This window comes from Rhinolophus hipposideros (assembly GCF_964194185.1).
Source record: "Rhinolophus hipposideros genome assembly, chromosome: 24".
NCBI classification, from domain to species: domain Eukaryota; kingdom Metazoa; phylum Chordata; class Mammalia; order Chiroptera; family Rhinolophidae; genus Rhinolophus; species Rhinolophus hipposideros.
The window spans coordinates 36,135,365-36,163,148 of record NC_138070.1 but is presented as its reverse complement, the minus strand read 5'-3'; the positions used below and the strand labels follow the sequence as shown (position 1 = coordinate 36,163,148).

Genomic DNA, 27,784 nt, shown 5'->3' with positions numbered 1-27,784 from the left:
TCTCCGCACAGGCAAACCAGAACTGGGCTGGACAGATCCGACTGAGTGATTAGCTAGTCCCTTAGTGTGAATAGCCAACAGTGCCATCTACTCAACCGTGGCCTCCCCTCCAGCCTCCCCAAATCAGCCAACTCCCCTTCCCAGCTCCTCTCTGAGAGTAGATCGACCTGCTTCCCACTAAAACTATAGATGCGATAATAGGAAGGGGAAAAAAAGGGTCGAGGGTGGGACAATTGGTGGCAACAACATGAACACAGATTAATGCCGTGGACCTTGCCCTGGCCAGCCCTGCCTGGGCTGGGGATGGTTCATAGTTGATACCCATTAAAGGGCTTAATGAAATAATTATAATTCACACCCCAGAGCATCAAAGAATCAATACTGGGGAGCTCTGGGCCACTCTGGGGGTGGCATCCCACTGGCTTTACTGTGCAGCGCAGCAGGCAGAGCTGGTGGAAGTAAATGCAGTTGACACGGAAGTTGCATTAAAAGAGGGCAGTGATAGATTAAAAGCTGCCAGATCCTGGTGACTGGCCTTCATCCTTTATCCCCTACCTCGCCCCAATTCTGCCCCCTCCATGCACTATTAGCCCAAATCAATGGGCTGTCAATTGACATCACCAGCTCTAGCATTAATGCGAGCTCACAAAGGAAGCCTGGCCTTATACCATCACTTCTCTCGCTTCCAAATTACCACATAATGCAGGCCGCGGGCAGCTTGTGACATGTTAACACTATACACGATTTGCTGGGATTGGACTAAACATTTCACAGCTAAAGATTTCATCAGAGACTTGATGACAGAAATAAACTGCTACCCACGGGGAAATCACTGGGAATAATAGAATTAGGCATTGTTTGGGAATCTGGACGGATGATGGGCTGGTAAAAGGATAGAGGGGAACACTGCCCACAGCCAGTGACCTGTGGTGGGACCTGCTTCACAGGAGACTGTAATTAAAAGCACTTTTTGTTGGTCCCATGAAAGAACAGGTATTTGGATTTTGTCTGGGGCTTACTGTGTGTGTGTGCAAAAGCTGGGGAGGGGATTTCCTTTTTGTGATAACAGGGAATGTGATTGTTATGGGTTGAATTGTGTCCCCCATAAAAACCCCAACAACAACAAAAAAACCCATTATAGTGAAGTCCTAATCCTCACTACCTCAGAATGTGACCATATTTGGACATAGTGTCTTTACAAAAGTAATCAAGCTAAAATGAGGTCATCAGGGTGGGCCCTAATCCTATATGACTGGTGTCCTTATAACAAAGGGGAAATTTGGACACAGAAACTGACGAGCACAGAGGAAAAACAATGCGAAAACACACAGGGAGAAGATAGCCATGAGTCTAGAGTGATGCACCTAAAAACCAAGAAACCCCTGAAATGACCCAAAGCTAAGAGAGAGGCATGAAATAACTCCTTCCCTTGCGCATTCAGAGACAGCATGGCCCTGCCATAACTTGCTTTCAGACTGCTAACCTCCAGAACTGTGAGACAACATATTTCTGTCATTTTAAGCCACACAGTTTTTGGTATTTTGCTATGGCAGCCTTAGGAAATGTGGATAACTATTATTATTATTATTAAATTAATAGTTAATAATGGTTCTCAGCACTTATTCTATGAGTCAGGCACAGAGCTAAATGGTCCACATATACTGGCTCATTTAATCTTCGTAACAAACAAAACCATTTTCATAGGTAAAGAAACTTAGCATCAGAAAGAATAATTTGCTTAAGGTCGCATACCTAGTAAACAGCAGAGCAGGTCTCTGTTAGACAAAAATATAAGAAACACTAAATCAACAAATGAGTGAAAAGATTTCTGGTGAATATTTCCAATGTCTTTTCAAGTGGTTACTTGCCTGAAGCCTGCTTTTTTTTCAGTACAATCTAACTTTTTCAACCCCTGTATCTATTTGGTTTGAGAGTCCCCAGTGTCTCAAATGGCAGTGTAGACATTAGAAAATAACATCACAAGGGGTTGGGAAAATGGAGAGATGGTGGTCAAAGGATACAACTTCTGCGGATCTAATGTACAGCATGGTGATAGTCATTAACAATACTGTATTATAGTCTTGAAAGTTGCTAAGACACTAAATCTGAAACGTTCTCACCACAAAAAGGAAATGGTAATTTTGTGAGGTGCTGGAGGTGTTAACTAACCCTACTGGGGTAATCATTTCACAATATTTAAGTGTATCAAATCAAAACTAAACTTATACAATGTCACAGGTCAATTATATGTCAGTAAAGCTGGGAAAAAGAAAACAACTCAGCCATGATTACTCCATTCCTTGAGAGTAAGAATCTTATATCTCATCTCATATTTCTATTGTTCCTCCTCATGCACCTTCCACAGCAGGACACATAAACTCTCATTTCATATTCTCTCTTCTCTTTCTCTTTCTCTCCCCCCCTCCTCCTTTGGGAAGCCAACTTTGCAGCCTCTTTTCTTCTCTTAACTTAAAAAAAAATCATAAAACTGACTTATTGAGAGGTATAATTTACACACCACACACCACGATACATAAGACCTAGCAAAGACCTGTAGAGAATCCGAGTTCAGCCAGCCAGCCAGCCACCCTCTCATCACTCCAAGAGCCATGACCATAACCAAACCATTATAAAGCCCAAAGGGAACACATTCTCCCACAACCTCTTGAGTGCTTGCTCCCCACGCAACAAACGAATAAATGCATTTTTTATTCATTCATTTGCTTGACTAATGATATATGCTTATAATGTGCCAAGCACTGGGAATATAGGAGCGTGTGAATATTCTTGTATTCTTAGGTTTGAGTTTGGTGGCGAATGCAAACATTTCACACAAGTGTGATAAGACTCTCAGGAGTGGAAGTTCAGGGGTGATGAGGGAAATAACACAGGGGCTTAAACTAACAAAAGTGGATCAAGAAAGGCTATTTTCTCTTCCCACTGAGCTTTTTCTTTTTCCCCTCCATATTTCAAAGTTCTGTATTCAACCCCCACCCCACCCCCACCTCCAATGGGTATGGGTTTAAAAGCCATACCTCACCTCAGCCCCCCAAGCCGGGCACTTGTTCAACTTACTCAGCTGGGAATGCTTTGCCTGGAACGTGATTGTGAGTATTTGGGGCTGATTTCTTCCTCAGTATTAGCTATCTTTCTAGTTAGGCAACTTGTGAGGCAAAAAAAGACAAACCTTAGTGAAACCAGTGACAACTTTCTCCAGCTGCCCTGGAGGTTGTTTTATAAATAGCTACTGCCATCTAGTGGACAAAGATGTCCTTACATCCACATACGCACCAAAGAAATGAGTATTTCCCAACCTTTCCTATTTATGCTCCACCAATCTCTCCATTCTACCTTTAAAAAATCCAAAACGGTATTTTTTTCTATGAAAGCACAGGTCCTGGCACATTAAAGGTTGCTCAATAAATACTGTTTGAGGAAAGGACTGCTTGAAGACATTATTTTACTTCTTTATATCACATTTTAAGTACATAAATATTACAGTAATATTGTTGGGAGTAATTGTATTGCTATGTCTTTAAAAACAAAGTTATTCCCTTAGTGGTTTAAAAGTGTAACAATTATTGTTGAGTAAAAGAGTTACAGTACTAAAAATACATTTTAAAACACAGCCATGTTATTGCTAAGTAAATTCAGCTGAAACCAGCCTGTAAAAAGCTGGACGTGAAGATTGAAGGACTGAATTGTTTGCTCCCTCCTCTCAAACCAGTGGGGCCCTACGCAAATTTCAGCATCAGCCATCTAGCTAAGACATTCCCTCTTACAACCACAACCTGTTTACAATAAATTACGCAAAAATAAAATTGTTTTTGCCGCCCTACATAGATTTATGCATGCACGTTAGACCATCCAGGCATTCTTTCCTTGTAAGGACGTTAGGAGAATCAAATACGAAGAGAAGTGGAAGCCATGTGTTAACAGTAAACTGAATGAAAGCGTTACTATGGCCACCTTCTCTGCATCTTCCTCTAAGCTTTCCCCAATAAACTTACTTCTTTCCAGGGTTTTCCGATGATAATTATGCTATTGTGTACATTCAGATGTCACTTTGTAATTGCCCTCAATTCATCTTATGTATGCCGGCCTCTCCTGCTATCCTGTAGACATTATAAGGCTGGAACATGTTTACTAGCTTCGTATCTACTTCCCCAATCAGGGCTTAGCCCACAGCACAAGCCTGATTAAAAACAAAAAGCAAAAAGACAAAAGTTGATTTGCATCACTGGGGTCCTCAAATCTCCACATTGCTTAGACTTCTGCTTGCAAAAGGTAAATTTGCATATGTGAATACCCAAAGTACTGAGGGGGGGGCGGAAACAGTGTGACTGTGAACTCTGGAAATGATCAGATGAATATTGGGACCAAATTAAGTACATTAAGTGCATTGTATTGAGGGGCAACATTACAAAACTCCCTTAATTTTTCCCAATAAGGATGAGTCCCAGACACAAAAACACAAGTTTTAGAGCGGCCAATTGGCTCAGTTGGTTAGAACGATGCTCCGTAAAACCAGGGTTGCCGGTTCGATCCCCACATGGGCCAATGTGAGTGAGCTGCACCCTCCACAACTAGATTGAAACTACTTGACTTTCCAGGAGCTCATGGGTCCTAGAAAAACACATTTAAAGTTTAAAATTTAAAAACAGAACAAAACAAAAATACCCCCACAGGTTTTGGAATAAAGGTCTGTATTGAAAAGAGCTGGTGCTTCATAATCCACTACACTACTACGTAGAGGTGAAAATACAGGTTTTGGAGTTAAGTTTACCAGAATTTGAATGCCTGGATCCCCTACCCCGGTGTAATTGAGGTTACTCAACCTCTCTGAACCTCAATGTCCTCATCTGTAAACACATTCTGGTCAGACTTTGAGAAAATATACTAAGTGCCACCCTCCTCCCAAGCCACAATTATTTTCTATTATAGGTCCAGCAACATTTTGTTTCCCCTACCAGTATAAAGGAAAAACATGGCTGTTTTTCTCTCTCCAATGTTTTATTGATGAAATTTATAGGCACAGCAATAACAGCTACCACTGGTAACCTTTGCACTAGGCTTTGTGTTGTTTCACTCATCACTCTTGATCCCCACAATTTTCTTACCAAGATCCCATCATTCCAGGGACAGAAAAAAGTGTATTTCTTTTGAGCGAGTGGCCTCAAAAACTCAAACCAAAAAGTTTGTTCCAGTTCACAAAGGTGACAAAAACCCCGTGCAAATTATACTCCAACCTTGGCCTTCCCCAAGTATCACTGCTTTCAGATTTCATTTGTTATGCTAATAGAAAATATGGGAAAAAACAAATATGTACCATGTAAATAAATCCTGGACTCCATACACTACAATGTTGACATACACATAAAGCACTAAGTTTAGTCAATGTAACGAAGTGTTAACCTTTTACAGAAAAATTAACTGCAACTGTTTTATTAACTGCAGCTTCTTGGCTCTGCCCACTAATCTGAACTAGGATAATGACAATTGGTCAGTTGGGTTATGAAATCCAATTTTAGCCTATGGAACTAATTGGGTTACCCAAGAACCATGGGGATAGTGGAAAAGAGGGCTCAGAGTTGAAGGCTGGGCTACTCTGCCATTGAGTCTAAGACACCTCACCATGCCAGGGATCCACTGACATTCTAAATTGACCACATGGCAGGTTTGCACTACCACGCCAGGAACAGAGCAATCTCCTTGCTTCAGGCTTGAAATGGAGGCCCATTAGAGCAAAGTGACTCAAGATTTAGAATCCCAGATAAATATCTTTGGTTTGTAACCCCACACCGTTTGCTAAGACTTGACTCTGAAGACTAACATTTATAACCCAATGGAAACCAGTTAAGGCTAACACAGGCCTTCACTCCTAAGCAAACTGAAAACTTCATTATCAGCTTCTGCCTCTTTAGCTTGATTAAATCAGATAAAGCCTTTCAGTTTGGTTCAAAGGTGAACACCCTCACCATGTCAACCTTACAGGTAGCAAGCTACCACCCAGCCCTTATGACTCAAGCTGAGAACAGTGAAAACCTGCCATGAACTCAGGGCTTCAGAAGGGAGTACCCTTTGCACTCCATAAGTTCAGAATTACACTGTACTCCTATTGTTCCAAATGGCTATTCCCCTTTTTCATACTGGCTGTCCTCAATACTTCAGAATTTGTTCAGTGAGCCAGAGAGCATATGCAAACGTCTGGGATTCCCTTTTCCAATTTTTCTAACTTCTCACCCATGAAGAGTTTACCCAACACTGAAAACCACTAATTACTGTTATGTGCAGTTCAAACAAGTTTTAGAGCTAATAAATACTCTTATGTAATTATGAACCTAACTAATAAGGCTCCAACTACAAGTTATTTCCCTTTTGTCAAAACCTTGCTTAGGCAATTTGCTTAAGTTAAGCAACCTGTAATGACCTACTTAGTTGGGAAGGAAATCCAAACCCAGAAACTATATGGTGCTGCTCTTACAAAAGAGTCAATTGTATGGTGCCAATTTTAAATAGTTTTATTTAAGACATCGCATTTTCCACTTTACAATACAGTGCATATAAAGTACATTGTTATTTCCTTTCCCTGTGCACATATTCCATATTCAAGTATTAAGAATGCCCAGTTTTTCTTACTATATAACAGCTCAACTTTAAAACTGCTGTGAATTTGCTACAAATTTGGGTCCTTCCATATTTTGTGTGGAACGATGCTAAATTTACGCTCAAGGTTGGCTTAATCAACCTCTTCAATGGTGGGTCCAGAAGAGGCACCACCAGAAGGAGGGGCTCCACCCCCAGGGAAGCCTCCAGGCATGCCCCCTGGCATGCCTCCTGCACTCTGGTACAGCTTGGTAATGATGGGATTGCAGACTTTTTCCAGTTCTTTCTGCTGATGTTCAAATTCTTCCTTCTCTGCAGTCTACGAAAAGAACAAAGTATTTTATCACCAAAAGTTCAAGTAAAGAAAACTTTAAGCCAGATGCCATCTGATAAAAACACACAGAAGCCTACTGTCACATTAGCAAAGTCTACACATGAAATCTTGGGTCACTCAGACATCCAAGGAAGGAAGCTAATTGCCAACATATCTAGAATTCTGGTGGAAACCGCGAATGTTTGGACCGTTCATCACTGTGACCCTATGAATCAATCCGTAAATCCATCTAAGCTTTTGCTGAGGCCCTACATCCACATCCCACCACCTTTCATTTGTAGAAAATTTACAAACCTGATTCTTATCAAGCCAGTTGATGATTTCATTGCACTTGTCAAGAATCTTCTGTTTGTCCTCATCATTGATCTTGCCTTGGAGTTTTTCATCTTCAACAGTTGCTTTCATGTTAAATGCATAGGATTCAAGTGAATTCTTGGAAGATACCTTGTCCCTCTGCTTCTCATCTTCAGCTTTGTACTTCTCAGCTTCCTGGACCATGCGCTCAATGTCTTCTTTGCTCAGGCGACCTGTTGGAATATTTTAGGCATGCCCTGAAAACTATGATCAGTTTCCTGCAATGCCTGCAACCTATAACCCCAGCTCCATTACCAGTAAGAGTAATCTCTTGGCTAAATGCCCTTGGGGAGGGACAGCAGAAACCATTTAGAACATACAACCACAGTAGGACCCACAGCATGTCTAAGACCATATGGCAGCTCCACTCAAAATGGTGCCCAAACTTACCCTTGTCATTAGTGATGGTGATCTTGTTCTCTTTTCCTGTACTCTTATCCACAGCAGACACATTGAGGATGCCATTGGCATCAATATCAAAAGTGACTTCAATCTGAGGAACTCCACGTGGTGCAGGAGGTATGCCTGTGAGCTCAAACTTGCCAAGCAAATTGTTATCCTTGGTCATGGCCCGCTCACCTTCATAAACCTTGATAGAAAACAAAAATTAACTACAGAATATTAAAGGTTTCCGTGCTAGTTGTAAAATTCATGCAAGCTCAATTAGGGAAAACTGATCGCTCAGACATCCAAGGAAGGAACTGGCCAACACAGGACTTCTGGTGGAAACTACGAATGGTTTTGGAATCCATCATCACAGCGGGACCAAGTCTTCCCCAATTTTATAGGACCTTAGTTAAATCAGGCCAAGATAGTATAGAAAACATACCTGAATGAGCACACCAGGCTGGTTGTCAGAATAGGTAGTGAAGGTCTGTGTCTGCTTGGTAGGAATGGTAGTATTGCGCTTGATGAGGACAGTCATTACTCCACCAGCAGTTTCAATGCCAAGGGAAAGAGGAGTGACATCCAACAGCAGCAAATCTTGAACATTTTCAGATTTGTCTCCAGATAGGATGGCTGCCTGGACAGCTAGATTAAAAAGTAAAGTAATGTTTAAAAAGTAACTGTACAACAAATCACTTTTAACAACAGGTCTCAATCGCTCAGACATCCAAGGAAGTTGTGCCATCATTAGCTAAGCTTTTGGTGGAAACTACGAATGCTTAAGAATCACTCATCACAGCGAACCTGATAGGTTGAGACTGCTTAATTAGGATAATAGGATTATTACCTGCACCATAAGCAACAGCCTCATCAGGGTTGATGCTCTTATTCAACTCCTTTCCATTGAAGAAGTCCTGTAGGAGTTTCTGAATCTTTGGGATACGGGTAGAACCACCCACCAGGACAATATCATGGATCTGAGACTTGTCAAGCTTGGCATCCCGAAGGGCTTTCTCTACAGGGTCCAGGGTGCCACGGAAAAGGTCAGCATTCAATTCTTCAAATCGGGCACGAGTGATAGAGGTATAGAAGTCAATTCCTTCATAGAGTGAATCAATCTCAATACTGGCTTGGGTGCTGGAAGAAAGCGTACGCTTAGCACGTTCACAAGCTGTACGGAGGCGACGGACAGCCCTCTTGTTCTCACTGATGTCCTTCTTATGCTTGCGCTTGAACTCTGCAATGAAATGGTTGACCATCCGGTTGTCAAAGTCTTCTCCACCTAAGTGGGTGTCTCCAGCTGTAGATTTGACCTCAAATATTCCATCTTCAATTGTGAGAATTGACACATCAAAAGTGCCACCTCCCAAGTCAAAGATCAGCACATTTCTTTCAGCTCCAACCTGCCATTAGAATACAGATTTCGTTATCTAAACTTGATGGCTCAACTCAACATTAAAACAACTCAAGACAATCATAAATTGTACATACCTTTTTGTCTAAGCCATAAGCAATAGCAGCAGCAGTTGGTTCGTTGATAATTCTAAGCACATTGAGACCAGCAATAGTTCCAGCATCTTTGGTAGCCTGACGCTGAGAGTCATTGAAGTAAGCAGGTACTGTGACAACAGCATTGGTAACAGTCTAGGAGCAGAAAACAAGATTAAAGCCAAACTACTATAATTCATAAAAACACCCATAGTCCCACGATCCTCTATTGGGCGTATACCTAAAACACAGCAGCAAATTACTGAAATATTCTGGTGAAAAAACAGGCCAGTTTGTGATAACTAACTTCTGTATATTCTTCGTCAAAAATCCCAAGTTATCCACTTACCAGGGAACCTGGTACCTACTACTGTGTTTCCCCCCAAATAAGACCTAGCCGTATCATCAGCTCTAATGTATCTTTTACAGCAATAATTAATAGAAGACTCGGTCTTAAGACCCAGTCTTATAGTAAAATAAGACAGGATCTTATATTAATTTTTGCTCCAAGACGCATTAGAGATGATTGTCCGGCTAGGTCTTATTTTGCGGAAAACATGGTATTGCCATCACCACCTATGTCCTCTCCCATTAAGAGTACACTAACCTTTCCAAGGTAGGCTTCTGCAATTTCCTTCATCTTTGTCAAAACCATAGATGACACTTCTTCTGGGTAGAAACTTTTTGTCTCTCCCTTGTATTCTACTTGGACCTTAGGTCTGCCAGCATCATTCACCACCATGAAGGGCCAATGCTTCATATCGGATTGAACAACAGCATCATCAAATCTACGTCCAATGAGGCGTTTGGCATCTGTAAAAGGCATCAAATGCAAGTCCAAATCTTGAATTTCATTGTACATCTTTCCAAAAACCCTAGGCTCTGCATTAATCAAATACTAAAACCAGATGCCTATCAACCTAAGTTCATAATACATGAGTTCAATTTCTGTATGGCCAGCAAAGTTCATCCAAGTTTTGCAGATAACCTGTTCCCTCAAAAAAGCTTTTTAATTCAAGTTTATTGTGGTGACAGTGGTTAGTAGTTACCTCAATTTTTTAGCCCAGACAGCTATCAAAAACACTATCACGCAAGTCTAGTCTGTTCAAGGTCTTTAAATGACTTTTACAATCCTCATGGCTTTCCTGCCTGGCTCATATTTAAACTTGAAACAGTTTCTCAAATCACATGCTTCCCAGCCTAGTCTAACGCTTGCCGTTAATTTTATTTAGTAGCTTACCAAAAACCGTGTTGGTGGGGTTCATTGCAACTTGATTCTTTGCAGCATCACCGATCAATCGTTCGGTATCAGTAAAGGCGACATAACTTGGGGTGGTTCGGTTTCCCTGATCATTGGCAATTATTTCCACTTTTCCGTGCTGGAAGACACCCACACAAGAGTACGTGGTGCCCAGATCAATGCCAACTGCAGGTCCCTTAGACATGGTTGCTGGGGATTAAGAGGGAGAAAAAGAAATGCACCTAGTTTTTAAAGTCTATTAAGCACATCTTATAAGTTTCCTTTGGAAAATGTTAGTTCAGGCTATCAGGCGTGGCTACGCTGTATGGTGCAAGTAAACTAAATAACCCTCTTAAGCAACGCCCTCACTGGTGGCAGCCACGCTGGGGTCTGAGCAAACGCTGCGGCGGCTGCAATCTAGGTTGCCGTGCCAACCGCAGAGCCCGCCCCTGGCTGAAGGCAGCACCTGCTTGGAGGGTCTGTGACACTGACGACCACGTGGTCTCTGGCTGGGAGACGACGTCCCTCCCCCACAACCCCGTGCTCCAGGAGCCAGCTTGGCCTGCGTTGGAGAACGTGCTCTGAAGCCCCCACCCTCACCTTGGGGGTACGCCAACGATGACTTCCCCTTTTAAGGACCCAGAAAGCACAAGCAGCCGGGAAATGGGCGGCTCCAAGGTGCTGGCTCCGCGTCCCGCGCCCGGACGCGGCGCCGGCCCCCCCCCCCCCCGCGGCCTGAGTCCGGGGCGGCCATTCCAGGCCTGCACTACGGCGCCCCGCTTTTCCGCCCCACGGCGCCCGGGGCGCTGCTCCCGCCTGGAGCAGAGCTCGCCAGGTGAGCAGAGGCCTCACCGCACACCGCCCAAGGGAGCACCGCGGCAGCCTCTCAGCCGCTGCAAACCCGCCAGCCCGGGCTCACACCGCACGCACAGCGGACAAACTACCAAGTCCTAAAATGGCAGAGGCCTTACCTTCAGTGTAGGTGCGTCTTGCGAAGAAGACAGATCCCGACAACTACCCCCTCGTTCAATGAGACCGATTTCCGCCCGGCACCCTGTCTCTTATACCCTGTCTCAGAACCTTCCAGAAGGGGCCCGCCCTGCCGGCTGCCCATCACGGCTACCTCAGCCAATGGGCGCGCGGCCGCCTGTACGAGTCCCAATGACTAACTCGGCTCTGCCCCCCGGCCACGCCCCCTCCCGCCCCTTCCCACCCCGCCTCGCGATGACGCACTCACCGCAGCGTTCTGGAACTTTCATTCTCGCCCCCGCTCTGCGAACTGCCCCGGGGAAAAGGCGGGTGGGGCCGAGAGAGCCCGCGCGCGGGAGTCCTCAGTTACCCCGGACGGGGGAAGGGCGCGTCCGCTCCTGCGCTGACGCCGTCCGAGAGCGCGGGCAGGGGGACGGAAGGAGGAGGAGGAGGGCGGGCGGACTGGGAACCAACCAATGACGGCACTGGTCGCGCTCTCGATCGGGGCGCAACCCGGGAAGGGAGAGCGCGGGGCCTGAAGGGAGGGGTGCGGACCCGGCCGCTCGGGAGAGAAGACGGAAGTAGAGCGAGGACAAAATGGCTGCGAAGGTTGTCGCGTCCCCTCCCCCACCGGGGTCTCGTTCTGCTCCCCCAGTCCTCACCCCTGCCTTGCAGACGGCCCTCCAGGGCCTGCCACGTCCCACATACCCACGTTTCGTAGCTGCCGCGCCTTCGGGCTAGGCCTGGCCCCGAGGGCCCGGGGTGAAGGCTCCGACCCCCGGGCGCTGCTCGTAACGTGTCCAGCGGCATCCGCATCTGGGGCTGGGAAAGCCGTCCAGCCGGCGCGTTCGCGGAACGCTCGGGTCACTACAGCGGCGGAAGGCGGCGTCCCCTGCCGCGCGGGCTTGGGGTCCCGACCCCGCCTCCCCGAGGCCCGGTCCTGCGTCTGCACTCGCGGCCCCAGAAATGGTCCGGGCTGCTGCTCGGTGCCGACTCCCCCGCCGCTCTCCCGTTTACGCGGAGAACAGAGTCGGCTTCTTGGCTGAGCCCCTCTTCCCTTCGCCCAAGCCCTGGACTTCTCAATTGTTTGGAGAAGAAGAGGTAGCGAGCTTTTCCAGTGTAGGTGAACCAGGCCTTAGCCAGTGTCCTTGGGTTAGACTTGGAGCCTCTTAGTTTTAGTAACGTTAAGTAACATGTTTCCTGCCTTGATTTTTATCAAAAACTATGAGAGACCATGAAGAGAGGCCCTGAAAACATTACTGAACGAGTGTGCAAAACAGTACTGTCTCGAATTTTAAAATGTGTATGGTGGCAGGTATTTGGGGCCTGGTCAGATTCTAAGAGCCTGTCTCGGCACCTTGAATGCTTTCCAACGTGTTCTTTCAAACAGGAGGGCACCTCGTCCTTGGCAAAGCCAGTAAAGCCTGGAGACAGCCACACGTAAGAATCGCGTTTCTGCAGTTGCCGTTTTGGAGGGAATGGGGTGGGTGGGGTGTTGGTGTGACTCCAGGAGGTAGGTACTTCTCCCCGCCTCGCAGGAAGTTAAATTTATATGATGCTTTGGCACGGTATGAAGTGCTCTCGTTTGTTACGTCTTTCAATCATCAAAACAATTCTCTGAGATACATGTTATTCAACCATGTGTTAGGAGGAAAATGAGGTTCGGAGATGTTATTTGTGGGAAGATGAACAACTGTCTGAGCTACAGTGGAACCTAGCCCCCTTGATTCCGATTCTTTGCTCTTTTTTATTAGTTACACTATAATGTAATTTCCTTTCTAGAAAGACATAACTCCACCTCCAGAAAGAGGAAAGTGTGTGCTGTGGCAGGCTCCTTTCAATTTTCTTTGCAGCCTCCCCTTTTCCACTCAATTTATCAAATAGTCTCTGAGCTGCGCCCTATGTTTTGCAGCTTTTGTAACTAACCTCAACTACCTACAACACTTTAAACATTGAACCAGGGGAAAATAGAAGTGGGACCCAAATCCACTGGTTTGGGGTATCCTACCTAATGGCAGTGATTAAAGGACGCAGAACAGATGACCTCTGTTTCTGGTCTTGGACTATGTTCTTATTAAATACAAGAGGCTGAACTTACATATTTAAAGTGGATGTGAATGTCCTGTCTCCACCTCTTAAAATGCACAGGGTTTCAAATACATTCAGTATCTAAAATTAAAGTTTGGACTCCAATGGAGGGAGGAATCTGAGACATAGGGTTTCTAACTTGGGAAAATGGTCATGATTAACATTTTTGAGTGACTGTCACATGCCAACCACTGTTCTAAGTGCTGTGCATATCTTACCTCACTTAATTCTGTGAAGTTTTTTGTCAGATTTTTTCTTAACCTCTTAATGTTTACTTCTTTTTCAAATTTATTTGAATCCTTTAGTGTGTACTTTTCTGTTGGTACTTCACCTTGGCATAAAATACTTGGTAAATATTGTTATTTTGATAAAGTACTTAAGGGCTGGAACTCTGTCATGAGCTCTGTCATCACCGGTATCTCCAGTACTACTTGGCATATTTGTGACTAAAATCAATAAATGATTGATCATATTCAGAGTTCTTCTGTTCTTCAGCTGGCAGAGAGCTAATAAATTTCCAGTGTAGGTTATATGAGCTTCAGCCTCTCCGACAGTATCACCTTCACTTACTTATTTTTTAATTGCTGATATAGATGTATCTGTAGTAAATAATTTGGTTTTTGTAATCAAGCAGTCCCAAATATAAGGCAACTTAGAAGGTAAGATTGAAATATAAACAATTTTACACCAGAAATGAAGCAAAATTATGTATGTCCTGTTGAAACAGCAATTCTGACATTGTTTTTATACAGTGTAACAACAAAGGCATCAGCTTCATTATTTTACAATTTTAAGTTTGGTTTATACATTTTATTGCATTGGTTATTCTCTAAACACATTCTATCTGTATCTTCTTCCTACAAACATGTTTTCTTCTACCATTCAGTTATGTTATCCTTTGTTTATTTCATATTCAAAACTCAAGTTTATTTGACTTGCAAAGTTAATGGATGTGGTTTGAAAACAATAATGGCTCAAACTTTATCTTAAGCCCAGAGTCTGTCTTATCTGCACCCAAAAGCCTGACTCAAAGAGGAGTGCACTACCATCGCTAAGACTTATCTCTCAGAATCTTCAGTTCCTACAATTTCTCAGATTTAAGGCAGAAATAAATCTATTTTGTGACTTTTCTGTAGATTTCCATTGTGAGTAGATTTCCAAAATAACTTGGGTATTCAACTAGTATTTTAGTCTTCTAATAACTTCATGTTTAAATAACCTAAACCTCCTTTTCATGCAAAGGGGACTGATTCTTGCTCTCAAAGGCATGGACAGCAAACATGTTCAAAGGTAGGAAATAATGATCAGAGCAAATTGTTAGTGGTGGTGCAGCTGCCGCCTCCATAATGTTCTTTTTTGGCCTAGGTACTCTGGGAATGAGAATTCTCAGATTTACATAGCAGAAGTGATAGGCTGTCTGGATACCACTACTGGAAGAATAAAAAAGTAGAGTACAAGATTTTATGTCTTAACAATGAGGCAGTGTTAGTATATAAGGAACATTCCAAATATGCTAGCCCTCTTAAACTAACAGCAGACATTTTTTACACTACTTCCTCAATGTCTCTTATTTCCCAACTTTTTTTAGAGTAAGACAAAAGTCAGATGAAAACTCACCCAAGGATAAACCCCTATTTCTTAAAGAACTTCAGAAGGAAATGCATTTGCACTATGTGAGGACACCGTCGCGAGAATTAATTTAGAAATGAAAAACCAAATAGGGCATATTCCCAGATCAGCCTTTCCCTTTAAGCATCTGATTCCCATTTTAGAAACAATGCTTTCATCACCATATTCAGCATTACTTTTTCTTTCCTATAGCCTGCTGCCCTTTTAAGAAGAAATCTTTTGCTGTACGTGTGGTGATCTGTTGCTGTTTGCACTAGCATCCTTAAAGGGCTATTTCAGGTTTAGAATTCTTGCATAGGATGAATTTGAGTAGCAGAGTAGTCAAAACTATTAAAAGGGCAAATTATTATACAGAAGGCTGCTGCTTTTTAAAAAATTTTCTCAGACACCTTTTTTCCATGAATCATCTCTTTTGAGAGCTGTCCTAGTGAATCATTTCTGCTAATTCCTCCCAAAACGCTGACAATTAAAAAGTTAACAGGCACTAACCCAGACCTCCACTGCCACTCACTAGTTTTCCTTACCATCTCTTCCCTAAATGTTAATTCCATTTCCCTCCAGCCCATAGCCAGACTTCATTAGAGGCTAAGCTGGTAAAATACTGAATTCTCTGTCTCAACTTCTCAGGCAGGAAGGATTTTGACATTCTCGCAGTGCCAGTAGGAAACTGGCAATCTCTGATCTTGCTGATAATTTTAGGCCTAGAATCATCAAAAGTCCCAGATTCAAATCCTTCTAAAATGAAGAAAGCTCCAAGTTTGGTGCAATTTTAAACTTCCTTAGACTGCTCTGTGACATATTAAGAAAATTGATGTAATCTTCCTTTCTCGTCTAGTCAGTCTTGAAATTCTGGTTTTGAATGTTCTCAGAAAGACTCTAATGTATGTCAGATGATCTTGCAGCATCTTAAAAAGATCTCTTTCTCACTACACGACTTCTTTCTAAGGACATTGTTAAATGACATGCAGTGAATGTTTTCTTGCTCCAGAGATATCTAGCAGGAAAGTCCTTAGAGACATCTGACTTGACAGCAAGTCCAAAATTGTTCCAGTATATATTTCTCATATTTGCCGTGACCCTCTGAACGTCTGAACATCAGTAAAATGGAAAGTTTTTCACAGTCCCTTGTCACACATTTTGGATTCCTTTTACAGTTCTATTACGGTTCTATACAAGTACAGGAAGATTAGTGGTGAACAGAGTGGGAGAAACTCAATTCTCCATCTCCCAATATTTCACCTCCTCTTGAAATTAATACCTAAACTAATGAAGTCAGAACACGAGACATATTTCATTTTGGAGTGTCTCAGAAGCGGTAAGCCCAAAACAGTGCAGAAAGGTGTAATATAAGGCTGTGGGTTCTGCTTGACTGAATAATCACAACAATCCAGTAGGTTTGAAGAAATGCATAGAAAATTTATGAATACATCATTTCTTCTTGACAGTGGTGAATTGAAGTATTGACACAAAACATCTCAAGTGAGAAGTTTTACAAGTTTTACGTGTATTTACGTTCCTTTTCCCCAACCTTTCTCACATGTTCTGGTCAACAAATACAGATTTGGACCCCTGCTTTCCCTTACTCTTGTCTAAAGTCACAATGAGATATCTTTTTGGAGATGATCAGCTTACATCCTTTTTCTTGTTTGGTGTCATATAAGGAGAGTGCTCATTTGATCTGTTCCATGCAATGCTCACTGTTACGTAAGTGACCTCTCATCTGGTTCAAGGGAGTTGTGTGGCTGGTGACTGAGCTTCAATGACTAGAAAGTCCTAAGATCCTGACTCCTAGGCAAGTATGGGAGTCAAGTCCATTCTAATTCAGGCAGTTTGGAAGGGTCTGCTCTGGCTAGGGATCATGCTGGGTGTGGTTTCTGCTTTGGTCAGGGTAGCATGGTGGACTTTCTTTGGTTCAGCATCTCTCACCTCTGGCCCCACCAGATTGTATGCATGAGTGGCCAGCCCTGGCTGGTGTGCTGCTTCAGTCGACAGTGTCCGCTGGCTGCGTGAGGCACTATTTGCTGTGGAACGAGTGGAGGAAGAACCAGAACGTGAGCTCTGAGAGCCTGAGGAAGAGGAACTAGGTTTCACAAGGCGAGCTTTCGGAGCTTCAGCATCTTCTCTGAAGAGAAAAAAACAGTTAAGGTAAAATTTAATACTGTGTTTCTCCAAAAATAAGACCAGGTCTTATACTAATTTTTGCTCCAAAAGATGCATTAGGGCTTATGTTCAGGGATGTCATCCTGAAAAGTCATGCGAGGGCTTATTTTCTGGTTAGGTCTTATTTTCAGGGAAACATGGTACTGGCAAGACTATGATAATTTCCTCGATGGTTGCTTCCTTCTGAGGTTTCCCAATAAATTCCTCAAGTTGCAAACCTCAAATGGAAGGTGGCTATTTAGAGAAATAGGGACTTGCCCATTTTCTGAGACTTAATGGTTGGCTTAGGCAGATGAATGCTTTGTTAGCTCAGAAGTCAACCCTGCTACTGTGGGAGAATACTCACTAACCTTTGACATGATCTAGACATCACTCCCTTTGACTGGGAGTTTGTCTACGTAAAGCCTCATGGCCCATAGACTATGCCTGTTTTTTGTATGCCCTTCATAAGCAGAAGTAAATAGGAAGTAATGTAAGGTTGATCTTTTATGTCTCTGTTGAGGATAGTTTCACAATAAAGTCAAGGTAAGCCAGACCTCTATCCCTAGATTGGAACTCCTTACCTACTAGAATAATCCTTTTGACAGCTCCTGCTGTCCAAAAACAGATTTCTGGTTAAGAGGAAATGGGACATTTATGTTGTCTGGTCACTATGGAGCTGGCCCTCTAAAGGAAGCCTAGTGGAAGAGATTTTGGAGGGAAGTCTACCTAATTTCATTAGGTCTCTCTTCTTCCTCATATCTCTCTTTGTCTTTCCTTCGGATCAGCAGCCACACCAAGAGGAAAATCAGCAGGGCTCCAGCCACCATGCCTGTCACTGCTCCTGCAACCATGCCGATGCTTTGTACATCTGTTTTCTCAGAAACAAAACCAACATAAAGTAGGAAATACATGAACTTAAAAATCACAAGCCCTGGGCAGGATGAGTATTTCCAGACCTATATCTATTTTCCCGAGTTCCCCATTTATCTTCTCGTGGTGTATGACTATACCTCTTGATGTTGAAGGGTAGTAGACTATGCAACCCCAAAATATGCCTCTTTGACATTAACATTATTTTAAACTGATTATTTTTGAGAAACTGCAGACAGAGGAAAAGCTCTGAAAACAGAAGTTACCCTCTTGTAAGAGAAATTTATATTTATAGAGGAACTCTCCATTTGGTCCCCTCCTGGGTATAATACATTTCTTTGGGGGCTGGTAAGTACACACATATTCGTAAACATAGAGTTAGCTACAGTAGTCAAACAGTCCTTGCAATTACTGAATTTATTTTAGTGATAGCCATGTCCTTCTGGAAATACTTTCACCTTGACCTTATTCTTACTCATGATTAGAAATGCTTTACAGTGAACCACAATGCAAAAGAAAACAAGCACACTCTGGATACTTACACTGCACAGTAACTCGCACCACACAGCTTTCCTTCCCAGCCTCATTGCCTGCTGTGCACTGGTAGAGTCCAGAGGAGGACATGGTGAGATTCTGCAGCAGAACCCGTCCAGGGTTGTTGTAGTCTACACAAGCAGAAGGAATGACTGTGATCCCCTTAGTGACGGTCTATATTTATTGTTTACTTTATTGCATCTACCTAAGATTCTGTAATACAGATTGCTGAAGATGAGATGATAGCATAGATCCCATTTTGGAATGTGGGAAGAAAGATGAACATTCTTTTAAATTATAGTGCATCCTCAAAAGGAACAAAAGGTTGTGAACATTTAAGGGATGCTAACCAAGATAATTAAATACAATGGATTTACATGGTACATTTCTTCCTAGTCCTTTTTATCACTTTTATATGCCACTTGAGGAAAGAAAAGAGAGATTTTCTGTCCCAGTTAATGAATGAAAAAGGGAAGTTCAAAGAGGTTCAGCAGGGAAAAAAAGGAACAAAGAGGTTCAGCAGTGTATTGAACGTCACATTAGTGAGTTGCTGTCAAAACCAGATTTAGAATTCATGGTTAGAGAACTGTTCTGTTGTCTCAATGGAAAGGTGACTTACCAATCCTAGATTTAGGAGGCAGATATTCATCCTCTCCCTCCTTCTCCCGGATTCGCTGCCAGTAATACACAATGGGCTTTGTGCCAGAGGATGACTCACACTGCAAAGTCAGGTCACTTCCTTCTGTCAGTTCTCCTTCTAACTCACACTTGGGCTTTGATGGTCTCACTGGTAAGGAAAAAAACAAATGGAAAAACAAAAACCCAAAAAGGACTTTACTTGAGTGGCCTAAAAAAAAAGTACTAATTCAAAGATTCCCCAAACAGTAGATTCAATGGAAGAACTATGTCCTGTTGAGTTATTTCTCTAGTCATCATCCCTTGTGGTCAACTTTTGAGTGGGGATTCAATAGCCTTTTACCTAGTTACATAGCCATGTGTTACCTCACTCCCAGAAACACACCCACCTCTGTCCCTTGCACACACATATACCCAATCTCAGCTGCTTCCAGTGGAGCTGATTCCAGTGGTAATTTTCAGAGGCTGCCTCAGAAGCTACATCATCACTTTTCAAAGAAGAGACACATTTAATTGGAAATTTGGAAAGCTGAGTGTGGTTTCACTAATACTGAAACAGGCAGGGATAGAAGTTCATTAATTTTGAAGATATTAAGTAGAACTTAGTAGCTCCTGCTGTCAAAAAACAGAAATGGATTTGAATCATAGCTGAGATTTAAGTTAAATAAGTATATCGTTCCAGTATTAGAGAATATTTAAATTTTTTTGGACTATCATGGAAAATTGTGATTATTTTTTCTTCTTTCATTATGGCTAAAACACAAAACATACACACTTCTTCCAAGGACATGGGGGTAGGTGACCTCAGAATAATCGAAAATACTAAACAAGAAATTTTGTACCACCATGATACATTTGGCTATCCCTCACAGAGACTTATATTTATTAATAAGACGTAGGCGTTTACCGTGGCACTCCATCTTACCTAAGACTTTCAAGGTGACATGGCTCCACACATAGCGCCCTGAATTCTTCACCTTGCAGGTGTACCTGCCCTCATCACTGGGCTTCAGAGGCTCAATCTGCAGGGACGCATCTCCTGCCAGGAAATTGGAAGCAAAGGCCACTCGGCCCTTCTGTTCCTCAGTCAAGTTATTGTAGACATGACGGCTGGAGTAAGTGATTACCTGTGGGATAGACCAAGGCAAGGTCAAGCAGTGTGGCTCTCAGCCTTCCTCTCCTTCTGATGTCAAGGTGAGGAATGAGAATACTCCCAACGGAACAAAGCACAGTCAGGGCTGATTCTAAGGATCAAAGAGACTTCTGTTACAAAGTTAAAAATACAATGTTTGTTTAAGCCTTGCTTCTCCTAAGAATAATAACACCTCTTATTTGTGTAGCAGTTTAACTATAAAATAGTAATTATTTCATTAAGTGCTCAGAACCATTCCATTTTATAGGTGAGGACTTTTAAATTTGAGTGACATGCTCAGTCTCACAGCTAAGTCAAAGAAAGAAGGAAATGCACAATAAATACACACAACAGTATTAAGAGTTGACTTTGAGGAGAATTGAGAGAACAGGATAAGGATGGGGAGGAAGACTTACATTCCCCCTGCACACCCTTTCTAACCTCTGCGTGTTCTATGACTTGCGTGTGATGTATTCAAAGTACTCGTATACTACAGTCCTTGTGCTAGGTGCTTTTACATCAAATTTATTTCTCACACAGTTTTTTCCAAGTGGTTATTGTCCCCATTTCATAGACAGGTAGCAGAACTGCATTTGAACATTATCCATCTAAAGCCATTTATTTCATTGTTTAGGTATAGCACAGTTACCTCTCTCCTCCTTCCTTTTCCTACCTGCATTCATTTCACTATTCATTAACTGCTCTTCCACAAAGTTTGGAAATGAAAAAGAAAAAGCAAAGCAAAGAAATCCATTTGTTTTGTTCTTAACAAAAGTTCAGAGTTCAGCTGAAGCGATTGTGGAGAAGTTAAGTAGAAGTTAATGGTTAAAATTCAGGTCTGATACTGAGGGCTTCATTGTTTGGTTTTTCTATTTTGACTTCACTGTGGATTAGTTAGGTGGGGAAAAGAATTCTGTCCGTAAAATACATATGAGCTTCATGTCTTTGTGTTCCCAGGCAGGGAAACCAAAATTTAGATTTCCTAACAGAAAAAAGTGATCTTGGTTCTTACTGAATTTTCATGCGTTAGCATCACAATCTCTAGTTGAACCCTTCCCTGGCTCTCTTTGTCCATCACCTCACTCCTGTTAGTCACAAATACCATGCTGATCTAGTCCACCAAGACTTCAAGCTACAGAACTTCACTTTTGCCCTCCCTGCTGCTTAGCAATCATATTCTTAAACTTATTTAATTTAAACATCAGTAAACATTTATGGACTGCTTCCCATCAAGTCAGGAGGAGGCTGTTCAGATGAGTAAAACTCTCTTCTTGTCTTCAAGTAATTTATAATCTAATAGGATCAACAAGGAGAGACGTGTAAACAGAGAAAAAAGAAATCATTAACTTGAAATAGTATCAGAGAGAATGTCCTAGAAAAGTCGGTAGCATTTGAGTTAGGCTTTGAAAGATGAGTAGACTGAATAAGAGATGAGAGAGGTAGGGAGAAGAGAGCTGGAGGGAGAATTCCAGATACACAGAAGGGCACTAAAAAAAGGCATGCAGTCACGTGGGAGTTTGCCCAGCACATTTCTGGCTACAGCTGTTCCAAACTGTTTCCCTTCTTCTTAAGCCCTTAACCCTGTCCTCACTCATGTGATGCTCTGTAACTAATTAAATGCTTTCAGAAAAGACTTGAAGCCATCCGATGTCCATCAATTCTTTCTCCATTATATAAAACTCTTCAGCATCATGTATTTTGCCCTTCCCACCTCTCTGAGAAAAGTGTTTTCTCCTCTCTGCATATTCTGTTTCTTCAACAAATATTTATTGAGCTCGCAGACCAGGTACTGTGCTTGGAGCTGGAAAACAAGCAAGAATGAGAAAGACTTCCCACCCTGAGGACCCCACAGGAGAAAACTAGGGGAGAAGCAAGTAAGAGGAAATAAAGGTAAATACTGACTGATCATATACTTAAAATATTTTCAGTATATAATTTTGCCCCCTCATTTCAACCAACACTACTATTGTGATAATTCTCATATCCTTATCTCTATTCCCAACATATTTTTGAGCTCCTGTTTCATATTTCCAGCTGCCTGGCCACTACGTATTTTTATCCCCTCCAATCTACCTAATAATGTAAGGTAATGCCAAGTTAATATTAATGTAAAATATTAGCTCTTTTCCAGCTCAGAAACCTTTAATGGTTCCCCACCATCTCTGAATGATGACCAGATTCAGCTTATTTTCCTCAAAATGATCTCTGCTTCACTTTCCCAATCTTGTTCCTATGTAGTCCGTTTCACACACTTGGGTGCAATCAGATTATGAAATTGAGAGTCCTTATGACTTTGATTAAATTCAGCTTTAAATCCTAACTCCAGAAATCATTTCTTTCTTTCTCTCTCTCTTTCTCTCTCTCTCTCTCTCTCTCTCTCTCTCTCTCTCTCTCTCTCTCTCTCTTCCTTTCTCTCTCTCTCCTTCTCTCTCTTATATGTATATTATATCCCTCAGAGAGCTAGTCTTTCCCCCAGTAATCAGCAACCCCCCAGGCAGCAGTAGACAGTAAGTAGCCAGGACCTGACTAATGGTCACATGGTCTGGACTTCTGGCAGGCTAAAGCTAACGTGTTGACCTAAGTTATGTTTCAGCGGCTGAGCCCTAAGGTGGAATGACCCCCTGGCTACTTTTTAATGAAACCAGGCAGAGGGACACCCGAACAGACCTCAAAACTGTCCTCAAGACCTGAAGAAATGAATTATTACCCTTACCTCACCTCCGACTAATCAGCTCCCAGCACAACGCCAAACCCCCTAAGCCACAGTGTCTGGTGATTTTGCCCTACAGAATCTGCAACCTACAGATGTTGGGGAGCTCAGGCTTTTGAGCATTAGCTTCCCATTCTCCTGGGAGGCACCATTCATAATAAAATATCACTGCTTTTTCCACTGCAATTCTTGGTGTTTAGAGTTTGGCTCTGCTAGCACTGGGTGGATAAACTCTGTTCAATAACAATTACATTACTTCCCTTTCTTTAATGAGTTGTGCTTTCGTTGTACTCACATGCCTTTGCCCACTGCATTTTTCCACTTAGAAACTCCCTTTTCTCCATGTCTCCACATAAAGAATCCCTATTCATTCTTTTAAATCCAAAATCAATGTTAATTCTTCATGAAATCTTCCCTGATACGACACTCAGACTAAGAATGGTCTCTGTTCTTTGCTCTCACCCATAGTATTTTTTTTTTGCACTGTTTTTATGTGAGGAGAAATTGTGAAAGGCGTTGTTTTTGAGCACGTAGGTTGCTGGGTCCTCTTTCTCTAATGCTCGGCATTGTCCAGGAGCTCCCTCAGGCCATTCTGATTTTATGTCTGTTGCCCTTGATATTCTTTGGCTAGGCTATTTTGCAACTCTGCAGTCCTTTATTCAATTTACTGAAAACATACTCTGTGCTTGGTACTATGCTAGAGATGATAACAATACAAAGAAATGAGTTTATTAAATGTTGTTAGGGACCAGGACATGCCACCCCCAAATATGCCACTTTAATATGCATAAGAATAAATTTCATCTAAAGGCATTTGAGCTCCTGAAATCCCTTATCTGCCTAAAAGCAGAGTCTCCTGTACGAATTTGTCATAAATCCCCTCCCCTAGAGCAACTCTAATACTGTCTTCTGGGAGACGAGATGCACCACACCCAGGTAGACATCAGTCACAAACTGCTCTGTCTCCCATCTATTGTCCTAAGGACCCATTTATCTTTCCAAAAGTTGTTTGCTTTTCCATAAGTGCCCTTTCTTCCCCTCCCTTTCCCCACTAAGTTAGGTACATTGAGCCCAAATTCTAACCACCTCTTTGAGTTACTCATCTCTGGGTATTCCCATATGTTGTTACATATGTGATACACAGCTTAAAAAACTACTCTTGTTTCTCTGTCTTTTGTCAAGCTAATTTACAGTGCCCCCACCTGAGAACCTGGGAGGGTAGAGTAAAAAAGATGATTTTTTTTCAGTCCCCTACAGTTTTAAAGACAACTTAAAAAAAACCAAAACCAAAAAAACAAAAAAAACCTAAAAACTGACAGAAAATAAACATGTATCAAAGATTATATTTAACTCATTAATGATGGAACTAGAGAGATATTACAACAGGTTCAGATGAGAATTGGATGAAAAGAGATTTCTCCTTTGGACAAAATTCATTTGTATCTCTATGAACAGGAACAATTTGTTTCCCTATATAGGAAACGTGGCATCACCATCAGCATTCCACAAGTTAATTTCAATTTCTGTGGCAATTTATGCATAAGGAAAATTAGACCCTAATTCATCTCCAGAAAACCTAGACTCTAAGCATGAAGGTAATGTTCAGGAGGCAGCTCCCAGTGGTGTATGTGGGGAGCGGGTGCAGGTTTTCAGGTTGGCGTAGGGAGAGGTCCTCTATTAATAAGATGAGGGGAATTAGATCTCTGGAAGGCTGCTCCCCCTGCCCCCACTCCACTACTGCCTCCTCCCTTAGCATGTGGTCCCCTCGTTCAGCTTACTGAGTCTCTAAAGTTACCTGAAGGGCTACTGGGAAGAGGACTGGAGGGAGTGTTTCCTTCTGACTGAGATGAGGGGTGGAGGGGAAATGGAGGATGAGGGTAGCTTCACTACGACAGCATCATCAGGCTGCTCCCAGAGGCTCAAGAACTCTTCAAAGATGTTTTTAGCAAACTGGTAAGCATGACCAGTTAGAGAATATTTAGGAGATGAAAAAGAGGAGTTGTCATCCAGAGGTAAGCCTGGAAATGCAAGCAAAGGCTGGACTTGAATGTTGAGCTAAAGAGATCCAAGATGATGGTCATTTATTCAACAAATTCTGAGCCTCCACCCTGTACCAGCACCTATTATAGGTGCTTTGGAGATATCAGTGTATACAACATGTAAAAATCCCAGCCATTTAAGTGGTAGGAAATACATAGAAAAACATGGTGCATTTGACAGCATAAAAATACTATGAATATAATAGAGCCGGGAAGGGGGATTGTGGGCCAGGGCAGGACAGACTGCAATTTAAATAAGGTTGTCAAGCTAGACCTCACTGTAGGGTGACATTAGAGCAAACACTTGAAGAAGATGGGGAACTAGCCCAGTAGCTATCTAGGGGAAAGAGAGTTCTAGGCAGAGGAAAGAGCCACTGCAAAGGCCCTAAGTTGGAAGGGTTCCTGGCTTGCATGAGGAACAGCAGAGGCCAGATAGCTGGAGCCAGGATAGCAGATGAGGTCAGGCAGTGGGGCCAGGTCATGCAAGGCTGTGGTCTGCCGTAAAGATGACGGCTTTTACTCAGAGGGAAAAAGGGGGCTTAAGGAATTTGAGCAGAAGAATAGCATGATATGATTTATGTTTTGAGAATAAGCTGTAGGAGGCCAAGAGTGGAAACAGGAAAACTAGTCAAGAAGCTACTATAGTGAAGATTTGGACAAGTGATGCACTGCCTCCAGGATGGTAGCAATGGAAGTGATTAGATTCTGAACGTATTTTGAAGATAGAACCAGCTGGATTTTTCAGTAGACTGACCACCTCGTTTAAATATATATTGTGATTATGACAAAATGAGGGGAGTCAAGGACCATTCCCAGGTTTTGGCATGAACCAGAAAGAGAATTGCCATCAACAAGGCGGGGAAGCTGGGCAGAGAGGTTTGGGGTCAGAGTGTGTTTTGGCGGAGAGGAGGATTGGGAGTTTAGTCTGGGACTCACTACATTTGAGATACCTGTTAGACACCCAAAGGAGGCGTTGAATAAGCACTTGCTATATATGAGTCTGGCGTTCAGGGGTGAGGCCTACACTGGAAATATGCATTTGGGAATTATAAGCATGTGGATGGCATTTAAAGCCATGAGACTAGATAAGATGGCTGAGGGCATGAAAATAAAGGCCAAAAAAAGAGAAGACAAAATGAGGCTATCCAAAGAGAGGATATGTAAACACAAAAGTGAGAACTTTGGACAAAAAACGGAGGGGTTCTATGGAAAGTTATCTCACAGCATGATCTGATCATGAATTCCTAACTGAGCAGGTACTGGTGGGTAGTGATCCCAGGCATATAACCTTTTTTTTTTTTTTAAGGAGGTGCAGCTCCCAGTGGCCCATGCGGGAATCTAACCGGCAACCTTGGTGTTACCAGCACCACGTTCCAACCAAGTTAACCGGCCACCCCATAACTTCTTTAATTAAAGGTTTATCTTTGTAAGCCCTATCTATTGTTTCTGTGCATCTAGGTTAATGCACCTTTGAAATAATAATCACTCTCAAGCTCAAGAGAGCACATAATCTTGTTAACTATCCTGTAACCCAATCCCCACGTTGCTTTCTGCATGAAAGAAATGGCAAACTATTATTCTCTGAAGCATTGACCTCAGTCTGTGTTGAGATCTTGCTTCCAGGTATATCCTGTTTTGAGCTCAAATAAATTTTTATGAAATTTAGGTTTGGACATTGTTACATCAACAGAACTTAGAGTGAAATACCACCAACCTCAGAGTCAAATAAATGTCATCTTGGATCTCGTTAGCTTAACATTTCAAGTCCAGCCTTTGCTTGCATTTCCAGCCTTACCTCTGGATGACAACTCCTCTTTCTCTTATCCTCTCTTCCATCTCCTAAACATTCTCTAACTGGTCACGCTTACCAATTTGCTGAAAAACGTTTTTGAAGAGTTCACTTGAGCCTCTGGGAGCGTCCTGTCGTAGTGAAGCAACTAACATTCTCCATTTCCCCTCCACCCCTCATCCCAGTCAGAGGAAACACACCCAGTACTCTTCCTAGTAGCCCTTGGTACTGTAACCTAGAGACTCAGTAAATTGCACCAGGAAACCACATACTAAGGGAGGAGGCAGTAGTGGAGTGGGGGCAGAAGGAGCAGCCTTCCAGAGACCTCCCCTCCTCATTTTAGTACAGAACCTCTCCCTACCCCAGTCTGAAAACGTCCCACCCCCCACATACACCACTGGGAACTGCCTCCTGAACATTATTTTCATGCTGAGAAATATTCTGGAAAGTACAGGAAATGCATGATTTCAGTCAAATGTTCAGTGTTTATTCCCAGGCAGACATTTTATCTTGAAGCTGCAAGTTATGAGGGAGGGGGCAGAGGGAAGGAAGGGGATTTAGCTGTAGGAATCTTGGGCAAGATGCTACCTCTGAAATTTTTTTTGGGCAAGGGCCTTCGCCTTTTAAAGTCTAAAAGGTTTAGAGTCCAAGTTTTCTGGATATGAACTAAGGTCTAATTTTGCTCATATATTAAAAGAAAATTAGGATAATAATTCTTATCCTGCCCATTTCACAGGCTTATAGTGAGACAAGGGCAACTTTTTACTGTTAAGTTAGAAAGGTCAGCTGCTGGAACCTGGTAAGTTTCCCAAGAATATCCGTCCTAGGATACCACCC

At 42.5% G+C, this 27,784-nt stretch overlaps 2 protein-coding genes and 1 long non-coding RNA gene across 3 annotated transcripts in view; 1 reads left to right on the top strand and 2 right to left on the bottom strand.

Annotated features, from left to right (window-relative positions):
* Window positions 1-4,999: 4,999 nt before the first annotated feature.
* HSPA8 (heat shock protein family A (Hsp70) member 8) lies at window positions 5,000-11,548 on the bottom strand. The gene is made up of 9 exons (XM_081037391.1): window positions 11,381-11,548; window positions 10,410-10,619; window positions 9,777-9,982; window positions 9,173-9,325; window positions 8,529-9,084; window positions 8,124-8,326; window positions 7,685-7,883; window positions 7,235-7,467; window positions 5,000-6,925 (listed from the first exon to the last, which is right to left on the bottom strand). The coding sequence occupies exons 2-9, from the start codon at window positions 10,612-10,614 to the stop codon at window positions 6,740-6,742; spliced, it is 1,941 nt and encodes a 646-aa protein (XP_080893517.1). The 5' UTR covers window positions 10,615-10,619; window positions 11,381-11,548; the 3' UTR covers window positions 5,000-6,739.
* Window positions 11,549-11,837: 289 nt separating this feature from the next.
* On the top strand, window positions 11,838-19,994 carry LOC308492415. The gene is made up of 4 exons (XR_013992508.1): window positions 11,838-11,987; window positions 12,769-12,818; window positions 17,037-17,240; window positions 18,023-19,994. It is a non-coding gene; the product is annotated as an uncharacterized lncRNA (long non-coding RNA).
* Window positions 14,166-27,784, bottom strand: part of CLMP (CXADR like cell adhesion molecule) — a 110,410-nt gene continuing 96,791 nt past the window's right edge. Inside the window, exons 3-7 of the mRNA XM_081037392.1 lie at window positions 20,203-20,404; window positions 19,261-19,428; window positions 18,650-18,772; window positions 17,964-18,105; window positions 14,166-17,217 (exon numbers count right to left, since the gene is read on the bottom strand). Coding sequence (XP_080893518.1) covers window positions 16,917-17,217; window positions 17,964-18,105; window positions 18,650-18,772; window positions 19,261-19,428; window positions 20,203-20,404 — 936 coding nt within the window. The 3' untranslated portion in view covers window positions 14,166-16,916. The remainder of the gene's footprint in view (window positions 17,218-17,963; window positions 18,106-18,649; window positions 18,773-19,260; window positions 19,429-20,202; window positions 20,405-27,784) is intronic.

Coding starts and splice junctions, on each gene's coding strand:
- HSPA8 (XM_081037391.1), bottom strand. CDS start 10,614: ATGTCTAAGGGACCTGCAGTTGGCATTGATCTGGGCACCACGTACTCT. Junction 9,326..9,776: donor CAGAAGCCTACCTTGGAAAG/GTTAGTGTACTC, acceptor TTCTGCTCCTAG/ACTGTTACCAATGCTGTTGT. Junction 9,085..9,172: donor CTTATGGCTTAGACAAAAAG/GTATGTACAATT, acceptor TTCTAATGGCAG/GTTGGAGCTGAAAGAAATGT.